We start from the raw sequence: 17,973 nt of genomic DNA on the forward strand, positions 1-17,973 counted from the left end.
TCTCTTTATTAATTTTTATTGAGTATTTGAACAGAGCGATGCTGGTGTACACAGTGCTGTGCACTGAGATGCCGGCGCACACGGTGCTGTGCATATTGTTCCCCTTTACGCTGTGCACTGAGATGCCAGGCACACAGTGCTGTACATTACAATGCTGGTGTATACGGTGCAATGTATTGCGATGCCAGTGTACACAGTGCTGTACATTGCGATGCCAGTGTACACAGTGCTGTATATTGTGATGCCGGTGTACACAGTGCTGAGCTTTGCAATGCTGATGTATACGGTGCGATGCTTTGCAATGCTGGTGTATATGGTGCGGTGCATTGTGATGCCTGTGTATTCAGTGCTGTGCATTGTGATGCCTGTGTATGCGGTGCTGTGCATTGTGATGCCAGTATACGCGGTGCTGTGCAGAGGGATCTTGGAGAGCTTACAATTTAATGTTTGTATTTGAGACAAGCAAAGAAAGGTACTTTATTCCCATCTCTGTAAGTGTGTGTGTGTGTGTGTGTGTGTGTGTGTGTGTGTGTGTGTGTGTGTGTGTGTGTGTGTGTGTGTGTGTGTGTGTGTGTTGGGTTTCAATAATGGTGAAGCAGTTTAATAAGCAAACAATCAACGTTTTGGTTACCTTGGGACCTTTATCTATCTTACTTCATCTTGATAAAGATCCTTTGGGGACCGAAACGTTAAAAGTTTGTTTATTAAATTGTCACTAATCAAATCCCGTGAGGGCTGGCCTTCTTACCTAATAATATATATATATATATATACACACACATACACACACACAGTACATAGACATCGCAAGTGCAGATATAGCCAGACTTTACAGGCTGTAAAAGCTGCGCTGCCTGTAGGGGGAACATCCTGCCAAATCGGACCTCACACAGAGAATTTCTCGCTGCCGGGGAAGCAGCAGGATCCGGACTATTGGTTCCCCTGGCACTGAGAACACTCAGGCTGGCTACATCTGTACAACTTTTGGTACACCTTACCCTCCCTGCACACGCGGCTGCCCCCATCCTGCACTTACATGCGAGCCTTGCAAGAACTTTGCTTCAGGGGACAGATTCCACTCTGCTGAATCCTATTCTAGCTGCCTGTCTCCCACCCACTATACCACATTGAACACCGCAGGGTCCTCACCAAAGATGAAAAGAATAAATCCCATGAAGCTGGGGCTATCTTTGCATTATTCTTGCTTAATATATGTTTATATGCTCTCCATTGCTGGGACACCCTGCACCCATAATGTGTTCCTAATGTATATAAACTGCCTAGATTGTTAGCTCCGCATGCTAGAGCCCCCCCCCCCCCTCTCATACTGTCTCCCCATATACATTTAATATTGCCAGCGTTTTATAAAAAAATAATACTAAGAGCCTCTCCTTTTAAACAAACAAACGGGCACATTATTTAGGCGGCTAATTGGGAAGTATAATGACCCCGTCTGACAAAGAAGGGGTTAAAGCTAGAAGCTAGAAAGTACCACCCCCTCCCCCCCCCCAAATATCCTGCACCCCGAAGAGTCAGATAAAGAAGCTATATACATATCATGAGTATTTCAGCCCCATGTTAAGGCAGTTATTAAAGTAGATTGCAAATGTTTTGCTATAGGGCACCTCAGGGATTGGGTAATCGTCTGGGTGTGTCCTGTTTAATTTTTTTGGGAGGGGTAACAGGGGGAGTGGGGTTATAACGGGATAGTCCCTGGTGGTAACCCAGGTCCAGAGGTGAAGAGTGACATTAAAAACATTACAAAAAATGATCATCCTAAAATCCGGGATTTCTACAGTGTCCTAACAATTTGCAGGTTATATTCTTCACTCCCCCCACAAAATAATCCCCCCCCCCCATTTCCCCCATTCTGACGGGCACAGGTTCGTATTGATTTGAAGTAAGAGAAGGAGGTGAAGTGCAAAGGGCCGGAGTCTCCGAACGGAGGATGGGAGAAGGGTTTGGAATCTGCAGGAGAGAAGAATTAAAGTCACGTTAGGAATTTTGTAGAGCAAAGACAACCCCTGAGACAGGATTCTGGGTAATGTGCCACTGTGCACATTTTAACTGGACAACTGGTTTCACTCTATGGATTCTCATTGCTGCACACTCTGCTACACTGAATCCTCTTCGCATGCACATGCACTGCTGCTCTCCTTTCATGCGATCCGTTATACATGTCAACCTTACAATAACGTTGCTTCAGTGATAGGATTCCACTTCTATCACTAAGCTAACTCCTATTCTACCTACCTGCCTCCCACCCTGCATCCCACTTCAAGCACAAGTTGTGTAACGTAGCAGGAGAGACATGGTGGATCCATGGTTAAGAAGGTAAAAAGTGTTGCGCCTAGTGTGGTCATTACCCACAAACCTTGTATCTAAGTGCTCTGTGACGTGACTGGTGTTTGGGGACCAGTGAATAACATGCAAATACACTCAGCAAGTCCCTTTAAACTAAATTAAAGGAAAAGAATGTTCAGTCCGCACTCTTGCTTCCTATGAATGTAGAAAATTAATTCCTCTCCTTCCTCTTGCAGCTCCTGTGATTTGAAGTGTCTCCCCTCACTCCAAAGAAGGATCCCGGCGGAGAACTCCGTCGGCAAAACCAGGCAACCAAGAAAAAAAGCACAGGTGCGCACCGAGGTAAGGGTATAATAATGTAATATAACAACAATAATGTAAAAACTTACATATAATTAAAACTTAGTTCATCTCCAAGTCTGAATGATATTCTCATCTGTTAGGCTCCACTCTAGAACAGGCAGGGGGGGTGGGGGGGCGGCGAATCCAATTCCTTACAGGTATCAGTGCCGCGCGCTGGGGCTGGCTCTGTAGCACTCACTACAGTCTCACCTCCGTGTGTATCGGCGTGGTGTGTGAGGAAGTGCGCATGGGTGGAAAAGAAGCCCCCTATAGCCGTCCGTGGATGCCTGTCCGTTTGAGTAATCGCGACCGGAATGAAAACACTTGAGTGTATGCCAGCCACCAAGATTAAGGTAAGCTGGTTACACAATTCGCGACGCGTTTCGTATAACTGGTATACTTCATACCAGTTATTCCAGTTATACGAAATGCGTCGCAAATTGTGTAACCAGTTTACCTTAATCTTGGTGGCTGGCATACACTCAAGTGTTTTCATTCCGGTCGCGATTACTCAAACGGACAGGCATCCACGGACGGCTATAGGGGGCTTCTTTTCCACCCATGCGCACTTCCTCACACACCTCGCCGATACACACGGAGGTGAGACTGTAGTGAGTGCTACAGAGCCAGCCCCAGCGCGCGGGACTGATACCTGTAAGGAATTGGATTCGGCCCCCCCACCCTGCCTGTTCTACAGTGGAGCCTAACAGATGAGATTATCATTCAGACCTGGAGATGAACTAAGTTTTAATTATATGTAAGTTTTTACATTATTGTTGTTATATTACATTATTATACCCTTACCTCGGTGCGCACCTGTGCTTTTTTTGTTTTTTTCCTAAATTAAAAGGAAACGTTGAGAGCCAGCAGAGTCAGCTTGTTGCGGGTAGCAGAGTCAGCTCGTTGCGGGTAGCAGAGTCAGCTCGTTGCGGGTAGCAGAGTCAGTGTGTTAGGCATAGCAGAGTCCACGCGTTAGAACTAGCAAAGTCTGCATTTTAAAAGTAGCAGAGTCTGCATATTAGGAGTGCTGGGTACAAGACATCCTTTCTCACCTAAAAAAAATCTTTTCATTGGATGAGGTCTTAGAAGACTTTTGACACTGTATTCCGGAGAGCAGAGCTTGCTAAGGATCCCATCAAGCTCTTGTCCAGACCTTGCTGTGGGGGTGAAGTAGTAAGACAAGATGATACAGTCAGAAAGGAGCAATGTCTTTCCCCCGCAGGGTAACACATGGACACAGACAGAAGGGACCAATGGAACATGGAGTCTATCCCTCCCCCCACCAGTGACACAGATATAAGGGAGCTATGGGACATGGAGTCTGTCCCCCACGTAGGATAACAAGGTCAATGTGGCACAGTGTCTGTCTTACCTGTTTGAGGAGTCCTTGCAGTTCCTTCTGGGCCCACATGTCCGTTAGGAAGAGACGAGCAGCGTCTGCTATCTTGGGGGAGGCTCTGGAAGAGAGGAGCGGGATGCGGGGGTATTAAGAGGAATTCTAAACACAGCATGAATCGATATATATATCCTCAGGAGGACATGTGCAGTACAATTCAGGAATATATTCAACCCTATAACCATACAGCGCCAGCCAGACTTATTAAGGACTACTGGAGAGCCACTCATTTGAATGCTCTGATCCCAAACTCAGTAAGATGTAACAATTTAAAAGACTATAAGGTCTTCCAGATCTCATCTCAGTTCTGGCCTAAAGAAGAGCAACTTATCCCAATAAATTAAGGGAGGCTTGAAGTGTGTCAGTGGGGCAGGAGACACTCACCCGCTCTTGCACATGTTGACTAGGTTGCTGACTAGGTTGCTGGAGACGTTCTGCTTGGCGAGCTGAGGATCAGCCATGACAAGGTTCCTCATGGTGTGGCAGGCAGAGGATAGGATGTCGTCAGAGTTTGTCGCATTCCCAGTGGTTTTGGATAGGAGGTTGGACACACCTGGAAGCACTTCTGTACCTGTGGTCAGGGGGGAGTAAGAGGGTGAGAGAGAGGGAGTGAAAGAAAAAGGAGGCGGGAGAGAGAAAGTGGGAATAGGCACACAGACTGGAGTATGTGCAGTGCGCACTTACCCATGCTCTTGTGCAGAGCCGGGTGACGAGACATATTGCTGAGCAGGGAGGTTCCCGTCTTCACCACATCAGAGTTTGAGGACTCAAGCAGTTTGGTGACCTGGGGAAGTCCCTTCTCCTTTAGCCCTATAACTTGACTCATTCCATTGGACATCTGAGGAGAGACACACGTGGTGTGACAAACTCTAGTGAGTGAGACTGCCCCCCAATGAGTAAGACTGTCCTCCAATGAGAGAGGCTGCTCCCCAATGAGAAAGACTGCCCCCCAATGAGAGAGTGACCCCTTAGTGAGTAACACCGTTCCCTCACCATTCCCTTGCTGGCAGTCAGGTTTTGCAGAGCTCCAGCACACGCCTCCAGTGTTGATTCCTTCTTACTCTTCTGCAGAATGTCCAGGTAAGTCCGCACTGCACTGGAGTGAGACAGGAGTTCATGGCCCTTGGGGTTAGAGTCCTCCACTGGGAGGGGCAACTCAAAGTTATTATTCTACAGGAGAAAAGGAGGGAGAGAGGGGAGGGGGAGAGAAAGGGTGAAAGAAATGATATATTAGTAATATGAAAATTATAACACAAAAACATTAACCAGAACAAACTATAGAAAAAGTCAGCCCAATGATAAGAATAATTAATAAAAAATAATATTCATATGAGATATGCTGCTGTTTGACCCGAAAGCCTTCCCCAGTCTGAAAGATACATTCTGATTATAGAAAAAATTGAAAACGTGGAAAATAGAAACCACTGTATTATATATATATATATATATATATATATATATATATATATATAGACAACTACCCTGAGGAAGGTCCTACAAGGACCGAAACATTGGTCTTGTTTGTGCTGTACCATCTGAATACAGGTTTTTTTTGTTGCCATTTATCCTTGAGTGCTGTCCTTTGTCTTCCCTTGCTAGGGATCTCTCTCTCTCTCTCTCTCTCTCTCTCTCTCTCTCTCTCTCTCTCTCTCTCTCTCTCTCTCTCTCTCTCTCTCTCTCTCTCTCTCTCTCTCGATCGTATTAGGATTTGCGATGTAATTTCATAATGTGATGTCATATGGATGTGTGATACCATGTGATGTAACTAGGACATGTGATGTCACCTGTGTGATGTCACATGGATATATGAGGTCAGTTACCTGTTCGTGATGTCACCCGTGTGTGCAATTTCATCAGGACACGTGATGTCACATGTGTGTATGTGTTTGATGTCATTACGATGCATGTGTGATGTCATTAGGACACTTGATGTGCATTGTTAGTCTGAGGCTCAGTGAGAGGCTGCAGCATGCTGGGATTCACCTGCAGTTTATCGCTCTTATTGCTGAAGCAGCCAGTGGATGTCTTGTCCGTCTGCTGGTTGCGGGACATTTGCTCATTCAGCTGGGTGTATTTATTGGGCACTTCGGAGTCCAAGTGGTAAGAGAGATTGTGCAGGATACAGGCACAGTTTTCCACTGACTGAATGAGAGGGAGAGAGGGTGCAGTGTGTTAAGATTATTTTGAGAAAGGCTGCAGTGTGCAGAGATTACAGGGAGAAAGGCTGCAGTGTGTAGAGATTACTGAAAGAAAGGCTGCAGGGTGCAGAGATTACAGGGAGAAAGGCTGCAGTGTGTAGAGATTACTGAAAGAAATGCTGCAGTGTGCAGAGAATACTGAAAGAAAGGCTGCAGAGTGCAGAGATTACAGGGAGAAAGGTTGCAGTGTGCAGAGATTACAGGGAGAAAGGCTGCAGTGTGCAGAGATTACAGGGAGAAAGGCTGCAGTGTGCAGAGACTACAGGGAGAAAGGCTGCAGTGTGCAGAGATTACAGGGAGAAAGGCTGCAGTATGCAGAGATTACTGTGAGAAAAACTGCAGTGTGCAGAGATGTAGTAGTGGTCACCTTGTCATCAGTCTCGTCACAGGCCACACGTTGCTTAATATAATGCATCAGGGAATCCACAAGCCCTGGGCAGTTGCGCATGGTTTTACGGCCAATTTCTGCAGAGCTAAGATTCCTGAGAAAGGGAGAGGGAAATGGTGACAGCAGAGTTACGTGGTGACAGACACAGGGGACTGCAAGTTGATACAGTAACACAGAGGGGACAGGAGAGTGACACAGTGATACAGACACAATGACACAGACATAGGGGACAGCAAAGTGACACAGACACAGGAGACAGCAGAGTGACACAGTGACACAGACACAAAGGACAGCAGAGTGATTCAATGATACAGACACAATGACACAGACATAGGGGACAGCAAAGTGACACAGACACAGGAGACAGCAGAGAGACACAGTGACACAGACACAAAGGACAGCAGAGTGATTCAATGATACAGACACAATGACACAGACATAGGGGACAGCAGAGTGACACAGACACAGGAGACAGCAGAGTGACAAAGTGACAGACACAGGAGACAGCAGAGTGACAAAGTGACAGACACAGGGGACAGCAGAGTGACAGAGTGACAAAGACACAATGGACAGCCGAGTGACACAGACTCACAGACACAGGAGACAGCAGAGTGTCACAGTGACACAGACACAATGGACAACAGAGTTACACAATGACAGACACAGGGGACAGCAGAGTGACACAGTGACACCGACACAGGGGACAGCTAAGTGACACAGGAGACAGTAGAGTGACACAGTGACACAGACACAGACAACAGCAGAGTGACACAGACACAGACAACAGCAGAGTGACACAGTGACACAGACACAATGGACAGCAGAGTGACACAGTGACACAGTGACACAAGGGACAGCAGAGAACACAGTGACACAGACACAAGGGACAGCAGAGGGACACAGACACACAGAACCGCTGAGGGACACTGTGACACAGACACTAGGCTGCGGCCCCAGTGTGTGCGGCGGTGTGCCTGGCGGCGCTCGTTCCCGGCAGCAGTGCAACTTGGTGGACTCCAGGCACCGTACGACGGGAGGCGTGGTGGGGGCGCGGCCATGACGTCATGCGGCTGGTTCGCACCCTCATTGGCTGAATCGCCACCATGACGTGGCCAGCGCTCCATCGCCACTACCAAAGACAAAATCCCTGTCTTTGCTAAATGTGGTCACACATCACGCATTTTGCCGGGGCGCACAGGAGCTACTGGGGCCAGCCCCATAGAGGGCCTTTCCTTGTGTGCGCCGTGCACGCCCTCGCAGCCGCGGTCTCTGGGGACCTAGCCCTAGAGACTGCAAGGGGACACGATATCATAGACAAAGGGGACCACAGGGGGATATGGTGACACAGACACAAAGAATCACTGGGGTACACTAACTCAGATACAAAGGACTGCAAGGGGATTCTGTGACAAAGACAAGGGATCGCAAAGGGACACAGTGACACAGACAGCGGGGATTACATGGGGTCACTGTGACACCGACATAGAAAACCTCAGGGGGACATGGTGACACAGACATAAAGTATAGCACATGGACACATTGACACAATTAGAGAAAATACTGGGGGACACTGTGACAGACACAAGGGACAGCAGGGGGATATGGTGACAGACAATGGGGACCACAGGGGGGGGGCATAACTCAGATACAACAGACTGTAGGGATACATGGTGACAAGGAACTGCCAGGTGATATGGTGACAGAAAGAAGTGACCACAGGGGACGTTATAACACAAACAGGGGCCACAGTGATACAGACATAGGGATCTGTCTGTCCCCCTACAGTGTGACACAGTGACGTCTCACCTTAAGCACCCGGTAGCATTGAAGAAGACCTCAGGGTCTATCCCGCTCCTCTGAGTGGACGAGGAATTCTGAGACCAGCCAGAATACGGGATAACGACGCACTCGTTAAGAACGGGGAGAGCGTCCTTAACCAGCTCCTCCTTCAGCTGGTCCGTAGAGGACAAGTTCCAGAGCAGGCCTGGGAAGCACAGGGTTCGACAAAAGTCAGACCTGCCATCTTTAAAACTCCCGGCTAGACATCCTCCAATCCCACTGACACATCATTTATAAAACTCTGATGTGTGAGAAGCCTTCTTATCCCATCAGATGACTGCCACTGACCCTATTAACTGATAGGAATCCATGCATTAGCCTATTCAAGTCTTGTGCCCCTCCCCCCTCCCCCCTCCCCCACCCCTCTCCCTTCTTGCCCCTGACCTGTGAGTTGTTTCTGGGTCTCAGAGTTTGGGGTTTTTGCCAGCAGGGAGACGACTTTCTGCACGCCTCCCTTCCTGCTCGTCTCGATCTTATTTGCGGTGTTCTTGAAGACCAGGTTTCTCAGGGCTCCAGCTGCCGCCTGCTGTACATTCTGATTGGGGCTCGAGAGGAGTTCGATGAGCTTACTGATCCCGTCATGGTGGTACACCTGCAAGAGAGAGAGAGAGTGAGGGGGGAGAGGAAGGGAGAGGGAAGGGGTGAGAGAGAAAGAGATGGGGAGAGGAGGTGAGAGAGATGAGGGAAGGGGAGAGAGGGGGGGAAGAGGAATGGAGAGGGAAGGGGTGAGAGAGAAAGAGATGGGGAGAGGAGGTGAGAGAGATGAGGGAAGGGGAGAGAGGGAAGGGGTGAGAGAGAAAGAGATGGGGAGAGGAGGTGATAGAGATGGGGGGAAGGGGAGAGAGAGGGGGGGAAGAAATGTCACATGTCCACAGAAAGTGACAGATGTCACAATGTCATGCCTGTCCCCAAATCACCCACCTTCTGTTTTGTGTCTCTTCCTTTCTATAAACTTTTTCAGTGTATTACTTTGGCACAACATGTAAATGTCTTGCTAATAAAAATATCCTTGAACTTGAGAGAGAGAAAGAGAAGGAGAGGGGAGAGCATGACCAAGGGAGAGGGGAAAGTGAGAAAGGGGAGACATAGAGAGAGTGTGAGACAGAGGAAGGAAGAGATGGGTAAAGGAAAGAGAGGGAGGGACAGAGAGAGAGAGAAGGAGAGAGAAAGAGTAAGTAAGAGGAGGAAAGAGAAGGTGGGACAGTATGTGTATATCAAACATGTACTTTCTAAGGAGTGGTGCCCGAAATTGTACTCCGTATTCAAGGTGTAGTCTTACTAATGATTTATAAAGTGGCATAATTATGTTTACTTCCCTTCCATCCATTGTCCATTTAATGCAAGATAAGATCCTGTTTGCCTTTGCAGCTACTGCATGACTTTGGACACTATTGCTAAGCCTGCTGTCTACAAGCACTCCTAAATCCTTCTCCATCAAGGATTCCCCCAATTTATCCCCATTTAATTTGTAAAGTGCCTGCTTATTCTTGTTTCCCAAATGCATAACCTTACATTTATCTGTATTAAACCTCATCTGCCATTTACCTGCCCAAGTTTCCAGTCTCTCCAAGTCCTTCTGGAGAGAAATTACATTCTGCTCTGATTCTATTACCTTACACAATTTAGTGTCATCAGCAAAGATGGAGACTTTGCTCTCTATGCCAACCTCAAGGTCATTAATAAACAAGTTAAAAAGCAGGGGTCCCAGTACTGATCCCTGAGGTACTCCACTAACAAGTTTAGCCCAACCTGGAAAAGTCCCATTTATGACAACTCTCTGTTGTCTGTCCTTCAACCGTTTTCAATCCAGGTGCATATATTTTTGCAGAGTCCAATTTGCTTAATTTTGTACACTAACCTCTTGAGTGTATGTCAAATGTGTGTATATACTGTATGTCCAGATGCAGCGGCCGTTATCCGATCATTTTCCTGGTGAATCACACACTATACCGCGTGGGTGTCCGAGATGGTCCTCTGCAGACTAAATGGCCCATCGGATTAACACAGCGGGAGTCCCTTCTGTGGTAATCCTACCGGGGCCTACTTGTCTGTAAGAGACGCGCAGTAAGAGATAGACTGAATCAGTCACTCTACCTGCGCTCCTCTAACAGCGATCGCGGGGTTTTATTTACATTCTAACACTACAGTAGTGTAGCAGGGGGTCTCCGGAGCTGAACCGTAATGATTTCAGGTCCCCGAGGCTGAAATCAACTTTGTTCGGCTCAGAAGACCCCCTGCTCCCGCACTCTAGTTTCAAACACCTCCCCCCCCCCCAAATAAAAAATCATTACCTTAGTGCAGGGGGCCCCAAACCTGTCCTCAAGAGCCGCACACAGGCCAGATTTTATGGATATCCCTGTTTCAGCACAGGTGGCTCAATCAGTGACTCAGTCAAGCACTGAGGCACTGATTCAGCACAGGTGGCACAAACAGTGACTCAGTCAAGCACTGAGGCACTGATTCAGCACAGGTGGCCCAAACAGGGATGTCCATAAAAGCTGGCCTGTGTGCAGCGCTTGAGGACAGGTTTGGAGACCCCTGCGCTTAGTGAATAGCTGCTTAGATAATGAAGTGGCTTACATTTTATTTTTATTCATTTATTTTTGCTGTGGCCTCACTTCTCAAATTATACACTTCCTTCTACCAGGCTCAGTATGTCTCTAACTCTATTCACATATCTCCATCTCTCCTTTCTTCACCACTTCTGAGTTCACATGAACTCCTTTCTTACCTGCGCCCTCTGACACTGCATAGCTATATCCCCTGCACTAAATCACACCCCTACAAATCCTCCTCACACATTTTCTTTCTATCCATGCTTCTCCTCCTTGCTTCTGGGGATATCTCTCCCAATCCTGGTCCCTGCCTTATTCCTACATGCTCTCGTCCTCGCCTGCCACATACAACCTCTACTCCTTCTGGTGTCAACCCCTCTAACCTCATACCCATCTCCTGCCACCCTCCCTCCTCTCTCCCTTTCTCCTGTGCCCTTTGGAATGCTCGCTCCCTCTCTAACAAGTTCCTCTCTGTGCATGACTTCTTTCTCTCTCACTCTCTACTCCTATTTGCTATAACTGAGACCTGGCTCACTCAGTCTGACTCTGCTCTGGAAGCTGCCCTCTCTTATGGTGGCCTTTCTTTCTCTCACACTCCGCGCCCTGATGGCAGGGGTGGAGGCGTTGGGCTCCTGCTCTCCTCTCTCTGCCGTTACCGAACCCTTCCTATTCCTCCCTCTCTTGCTTTTTCCTCCTTTGAGGTTCACACTGTCCAGATCTTCTCTCCTCTCCCTGTCCACGTGGCAGTCATCTATCGCCTACCTACCTCTACTCATCCTCCTTCTGCCTTTCTCTCTCACTTTGAATCCTGGCTCTCTTTCTTTCTCTCCTCAGGCTCCCCTGTTCTTCTCCTTGGGTACTTCAATTGCCACATTGATGACCCCTCTCTCCCTTGGGCTTCCCGCTTTCTCTCTCTAACCTCTTCTTTTGGCCTTCAACAGTGGACTGCAGCCAGCACCCACAACCTTTTTCACCGACTGCCCCGCACCTCTGGAATGCCCTTCCCCTCAATACCCAACTAGCACCCACTCTATCCACCTTCAAGACCCACCTTAAGACACATTTGCTTAAACAAGCATATGAATAGCACTGTGAATAATACTGGACACATAGTTACATAGTTACATAGTAGATGAGGTTGAAAAAAAGACGTAGGTCCATCAAGTTCAATCTATGCTAAATTTAGACAACAGATACTTTATCCTATATCTATACTTACTTATTGATCCAGAGGAAGGCAAACAAAAAAACCCATTAAGGGGAAAAATTAATTCCTTCCTGACTCCAAGAATTGGCAATCGGTTTAATCCCTGGATCAACATCCTTCCCATGTATACTTATTTGGTATATCCCTGTATACCTTTCCCATCTAAAAAGATATCCAACCTTTTTTTGAACAAATCTATTGTATCTGCCATCACAGTCTCCATGGGTAATGAATTCCACATTTTAACTGCCCTTACTGTAAAGAGCCCTTTCCTTTGTTGCTGGTGATATAAAGCTTAGCCCCCTGCAGATGCACTTACCAGAACTCCCTCCTACTGTCTCTGTACGTTCTCCCTACCCACCAATTAGATTGTAAGCTCCACAGAGCAGGGACTCCTCTTCCTTAATGTTACTTTTATGTCTGAAGCACTTACTCCCATGATCTGTTATTTATATTATCTGTTATTTATTTGATTACCACGTGTATTACTACTGTGAAGCGCTATGTACATTAATGGCGCTATATAAATAAAGACACACAATACAATAGTGTGCGTAAGCAGGGGGTCTCCTGAGCTGAACAAAGTTGATTTCAGCCTCGGGGACCAACCTACTTCCCGAGATACAGGCCCCGGTATGGGGTGGTGGTATCCCTCTGCTTTGTTTAGATCCCACGGTCACGTGACACACAGGATTGTAACATGGGAGATACCGGCACCCCATAACGGGGCCTGTAAATCAATGCGGTACAGCTCAGAGACCCCCTTCTTCAATACTGTAGTGTTTAAAATTAAATAAAAACCCTGCGATCGCCTGTTAGCATTGCGCAGTTAGAGTGACTGATTCAGCCTCTTACTGCGCGTTTCTTACAGACAGGTAGACCCCGGTAAGATTAACACAGCAGTGACTCCAGCTGTGTTAATCCGATGGGCCTTCAGTCTGCCGCGGCAAATTTTGAAAGAATCTCGGGGAAATCTCAAAAACCAATTCAGTAAATGATCGGATAACGGCCGCTGCATGTGTATATTGTGTATATATATCAAACGTGTACTGTGTATATATATGTATGTATGTAATATGTGCATGTACAGTATATATGTACAGTATGTGTGTATATATATATATATATATATATATATATATATATATATATATATATATATATATATTTATATATATGTTTTATTGATGCTCATCAGTCTAGAGAGGGATACAAAACCATTTCTAAGAATTTGGGGCTCCACCAATCCACTGTCATACAAATGGAGAAAGCTAAAGACCACCGTCACTCTACCCAGGAGCGATCGTCCTACCAAAATCACTCCAAGAACAAACCAGCAAATCATCCAGAAAACCCCCCAAAGTAACATCCAAGGATCTGCAGACCCCTCTCGCCTTGGCTAATGTGAGTGTTCATGACTCAACTATCAGAAAAATACTTAATAAGAATGGTGTTCATGGAAGGATAGCCAGGAGGAAATCACTGTTCTCTAAAAAGAACATTACTGTCGTCGGAATTTCGCCAAAGAGCATACTTTAGATGATCCACAAGACTTCTGGAACAATGTTCTCTGGACAGACGAGTCAAAGGAAGAACTTTTTGGCCTCAATGAGAAACGTTATGTTTGGCAAAAACTAAAACTGCGCTCGAACAGAAGAACATCCTCCCAACCGTCAAGCATGGTGGTAGGAGTGTGATGGTTTGGGGCTGTTTTGCTGCCTAAGGACCTGGATGGCTTGCCATCATTGACTCAACAGTGAATTCTGCATTGTATCAGAAGATTCTAGAAGAGAATTTCAGGCCATCCGTCTGTGAGCTGAAGCAAAAGTGGGTCATGCAGCAAGACAATGATCCAAAACATACAAGCAGATCTACAAAAGAATGGCTGCAGAAGAAGAAATTCTGTGTTTTAGAATGGTCTAGTCAAAGTCCATACCTAAACCCCATCAAAATGTTGTGGCAGGACCTGAAGTGAGCTGTTCATGCAAGGGAGCCCTCAAGCAGCTCTGTAAGGAGGAATGGGCCAAAATTCCCCAAACCCGATGAGACTGACCAGCGGTTACAGGAAACACTTAGTTGAAGTCATTGCTGCTCAATGGGTACTGAATCTAAATGTTCACATACAGTACTTTCTCACACATGGATATTGAATGTTTAATAATTTGTGGATAAATAAATGTTGAAATAGTATCATATTTTTGTTTAATTTGTTGGATCAAGTTATGTGATGGAGAGTCTCCCAGGCAGGTCCCCCGGCCCATGTATATCACATGTCTGATGAATGTATATTTATGTATGCAGTGTGTGTACTGTATATCAAACATGTGTGATGTGTGTACGTAATATGTATGTGAATACCTTGTTCTTGGCGGTCTCATCCTGGTAACATGTATGCTGTATATAGTTGGCTCCGGATGTCTTAAATGTATCATTTGGACTTGAGAGCTGCTCCACCGCTCGCTCTACAGTCATTGTCCCTCCATCAAACTCTTCACGGGAATCCATTCTGGAAGAGAGAGGAGAGAGAGAGGAAGAGGGAGAGGGAGGGAGAGGGAGGGATAGAGAGGAAGAGGGAGGGAGAGAGAAGAAGAGAGAGGAAGGAAGAAAGGGAGGAAGGGGGAGAGAGGAAGCGGGAGAGGGAGGGAGAAGAAGGGGGAGAGGGGTGAGAGAGAGGGAAAGGAAGAAAGGGAGAGGAAGGAAGGGAGGGAGAGGAAGAGAGAGAGAAATGGGGGGGGACAGTAATTAGATACAATTGTGTCCATTTACCACCATATCTGCCCCTCCACTCTCTCACCCCTCACACCCCTCTCCCTGCTGCCCCCTCTCTACTCTTCCCACACTCTGCCCTCCCTCCACGTGCATCTCTCCTCCCTTTCTCACCTGTAGGGTAGGTTCATGGTTCCGTAGTTATCCTGCTTCTGCATTTGGCTACCGACCAGATGACTGTGGCCAGCTTGCTGGACTTGGCTGTACATCACCTGCTGCTGCTGCTGCTGCTGCTGCTGCTGCTGCTGCTGCTGTTGTTGCATGGCAGAGACGGAGGGGGTGCGTGCTGGGGGCAGGGTCCCACGCTTCCTCTGCTGCACACTCTGGTGGCTGTAGAAGCTTGAGTTGTTTTGCACACCCCTTCCTGCACGGTTGTGCACCTGGCCGTTCTGAGCCTGCCTACGCAGTGTGGCTCTCCCGTCCGGGCCCGTCAGGTCCGGCTCGCTCCGGCTGCTCTTCAGGGTCTGCCGGTAGTTGAAGTCACTGCCCGGACTTGTGGGGCCCCCTACGGATATGTTCTGGCGGCCCCACGTGTCCACCTGACTGTACGAGCTGAAGCGCTGATTGTCCTTCTTCAGGGTCCCACCGTTATACTGAGGCTGTGGGGGAGAAAAAGGGGGCAAATATATAGATATATCTATATATACATACACATACAAAGTGTGATAATAACGTCCGGTGAGATAGAAGGAGATAGAAGGGTGTGTGTATCCACACACACACACACACACACACACACACACACACACACACACACACACACACACACACAGACAGATAGATACTGTATATATATATAGATATATATATATCTATATATATATATATACACACACACACACACACACACACACACACACACACACAGATAGATACTGTGTATATATATATCTATATATATATATATATATACACACACACACACACACACACACACACACACACACACACACTAGGTGATAATGGTTGAATTTGCAGCCCTGTCTAAGACATGTGAATGTGCTCACAAATTATATCCTTTATTGGCTTTATGCTAACAGTGGAGGTTTTTTGTTGCCTTTTTCACCCACCATAACTATAATTTTTTTTTAAAAATGCCAAGATTAGTGCTAAAAAACGCATTTTTGTTCCCATTGTGTATTCCTCTGTATTTTCCATTCCCCACTTCCCTTCTCTTTCCCTTCTTGTTTTTTCCCTTTGTGGCTACCTTTGTTTGCCACCCTTACCTTGCACCACAGCTCCCTTTTTGCTCTTACATCACCAGTGGTTATTTTCCCGTTATTTTATTTTTATATAATTTTTCCACTGTTGGGTCAATCTGTGGCTCATTTCATCATTTGCCTATAGGCGCTGTAAATATTCTTTCTTTGTTTTTGTTCAACTAGTATTACAGCAGCCATTTTCTATACTCCCTGAACATCATGTATTGTAACCTAATTACTGTATACAGTATATATCTTCTCTTTAATACTAATAATTGGGAGTGCATTATATTTGCAAAGATGATGAAAACGTGCCAAGAGAGGCTGGCAAGACGGAATGGTTTTAACTAGACTGTTGATCCTGTGGGCTCGGATGCAGAGAGAAATATTGATATTAAAGGTAATTTTTTATAAATTAGAGAAGTTGTCCAGAAAAGAGTTGACCAATTGGTGGGACTTGATCTCACTACAGCAATATTTAGATAATAAACAGGTTCCGAGGGGGTTTAAGGATCCTTAAGAAACCTACATTTGTGACAGATATTGATTTTAATGTTGACAGGAATGGTAATCTTGAAACCTGCTCCTTCACATTGATTAAACTACTCATTAAATAAGGGGGGGGGCAACTGAAAACCCTAGAGGTTGAGATAGAATCTGTACAAACTATTCTCAGGCCCTTTATATATACCCCAGAGTTTATACATCTTGATGAGTTGGTTAACAAGAGGGTGGAGGCTTTTGAGAAGGACATTATTACTAGGAAGAAGAAGAAATCTGTTAGGGATGAGGATGACTATGCCAATGGCAGGACCAGGGATTGGTGGAAAAAGACACACAGATACCCTTCCCGTAGCTTTGATCGCTCCATATCATATGAAAGGGATCACAGACATCGAGCCCCCCCCCCCCCGCAGTAGAGACCCAGTCCTTTGGGTCTAGGGATACCAGGGGAGAAACCAAAGGATAGGATTATTATCGTATTAGCCATGATGATAGTAGGAAAGCTACTTCATCATATTCCTGCTCTACCGCCAATAGATTTGCGTCACTCCAATCAGATGACACTTTAGATGTCGATCGTGATATCGCTATCTGTAGTGACACTATAGGAGGTGTGAGACCTAAGGATATCAATAATGATACATCAGGTTTTCACTCTAGGGCTCCTTGTTCCTCATCTTCTTCTTTTTTAGGGAAAAGCCAGAGTTTATTACAGACAAAAGAGAAAACACATTCACTCTGGGACAAGCATCCCACCTACTATGGATCTCAACCCCAAACCTCGCAGAGAAGAAAGAGAAGTTCAGAGGAACACGAGCAGCGCAATGCTGCCAAAGAGCGAAGAGGAACAAGCTATTAAGGTGTGAACCCCAGACATTTGTGATATTTCATTTATCTTCTCACATCTTTTCCTCCAACCAGATTTCCCTTTTAGCCAAGGGCCTCTCTTTTTCATCGGTTAGCAAACCCGAAATATTTGATCTCTTTATAGACCTAAACAAATTCACAAGATCTTAGGAGACACTTTTCACGTAAAGATCTTCGTGATAAAGCTGGCCCCATCTTCAACACCCAAGAAGAGATCTGTGTGCAGGCATTGGCCTCCCTCCTTGGGGATGGGGAACCACTGCAAGATTTACAGACTCTTTCAGATTTGGGGGTCAAATAAGGGGCCCATCTACAATGATCTCAGTTAAGTTCTCCTATGGAGTCTCCTCCTTCCCAAATGTAACCTTAGATGCTATAAATGCTATATGTACTGTTCTTGTTTGT

The 17,973-nt window shown here is 46.3% G+C and overlaps 1 protein-coding gene and 1 long non-coding RNA gene across 4 annotated transcripts in view; one reads left to right on the top strand and one right to left on the bottom strand.

The window, feature by feature from the left end:
• The window catches only part of PKP1 (plakophilin 1), a 40,883-nt gene continuing 22,910 nt past the window's right edge, over positions 1-17,973 (bottom strand). For 2 of the 3 annotated variants that reach the window (XM_075613964.1, XM_075613965.1), the window contains exons 3-14: positions 15,110-15,594; positions 14,588-14,735; positions 8,852-9,059; positions 8,435-8,612; positions 6,608-6,722; positions 6,026-6,184; positions 5,036-5,212; positions 4,727-4,880; positions 4,427-4,613; positions 4,019-4,103; positions 3,699-3,803; positions 1-1,968 (exon numbers count right to left, since the gene is read on the bottom strand). In XM_075613964.1, the coding sequence (XP_075470079.1) occupies positions 3,729-3,803; positions 4,019-4,103; positions 4,427-4,613; positions 4,727-4,880; positions 5,036-5,212; positions 6,026-6,184; positions 6,608-6,722; positions 8,435-8,612; positions 8,852-9,059; positions 14,588-14,735; positions 15,110-15,594 (1,971 nt within the window). In that variant the 3' untranslated portion in view covers positions 1-1,968; positions 3,699-3,728. The remainder of the gene's footprint in view (positions 1,969-3,698; positions 3,804-4,018; positions 4,104-4,426; positions 4,614-4,726; positions 4,881-5,035; positions 5,213-6,025; positions 6,185-6,607; positions 6,723-8,434; positions 8,613-8,851; positions 9,060-14,587; positions 14,736-15,109; positions 15,595-17,973) is intronic. The other variant, XR_012803823.1, reaches the window with a different exon arrangement.
• On the top strand, positions 3,167-17,463 carry LOC142502679 (uncharacterized). Its single transcript, XR_012803824.1, has 3 exons — positions 3,167-3,403; positions 16,498-16,597; positions 17,394-17,463. It is a non-coding gene; the product is annotated as an uncharacterized LOC142502679 (long non-coding RNA).

Source organism: Ascaphus truei, chromosome 9, assembly GCF_040206685.1.
Source record: "Ascaphus truei isolate aAscTru1 chromosome 9, aAscTru1.hap1, whole genome shotgun sequence".
In the NCBI taxonomy this organism is placed as follows: Eukaryota; Metazoa; Chordata; class Amphibia; order Anura; family Ascaphidae; genus Ascaphus; species Ascaphus truei.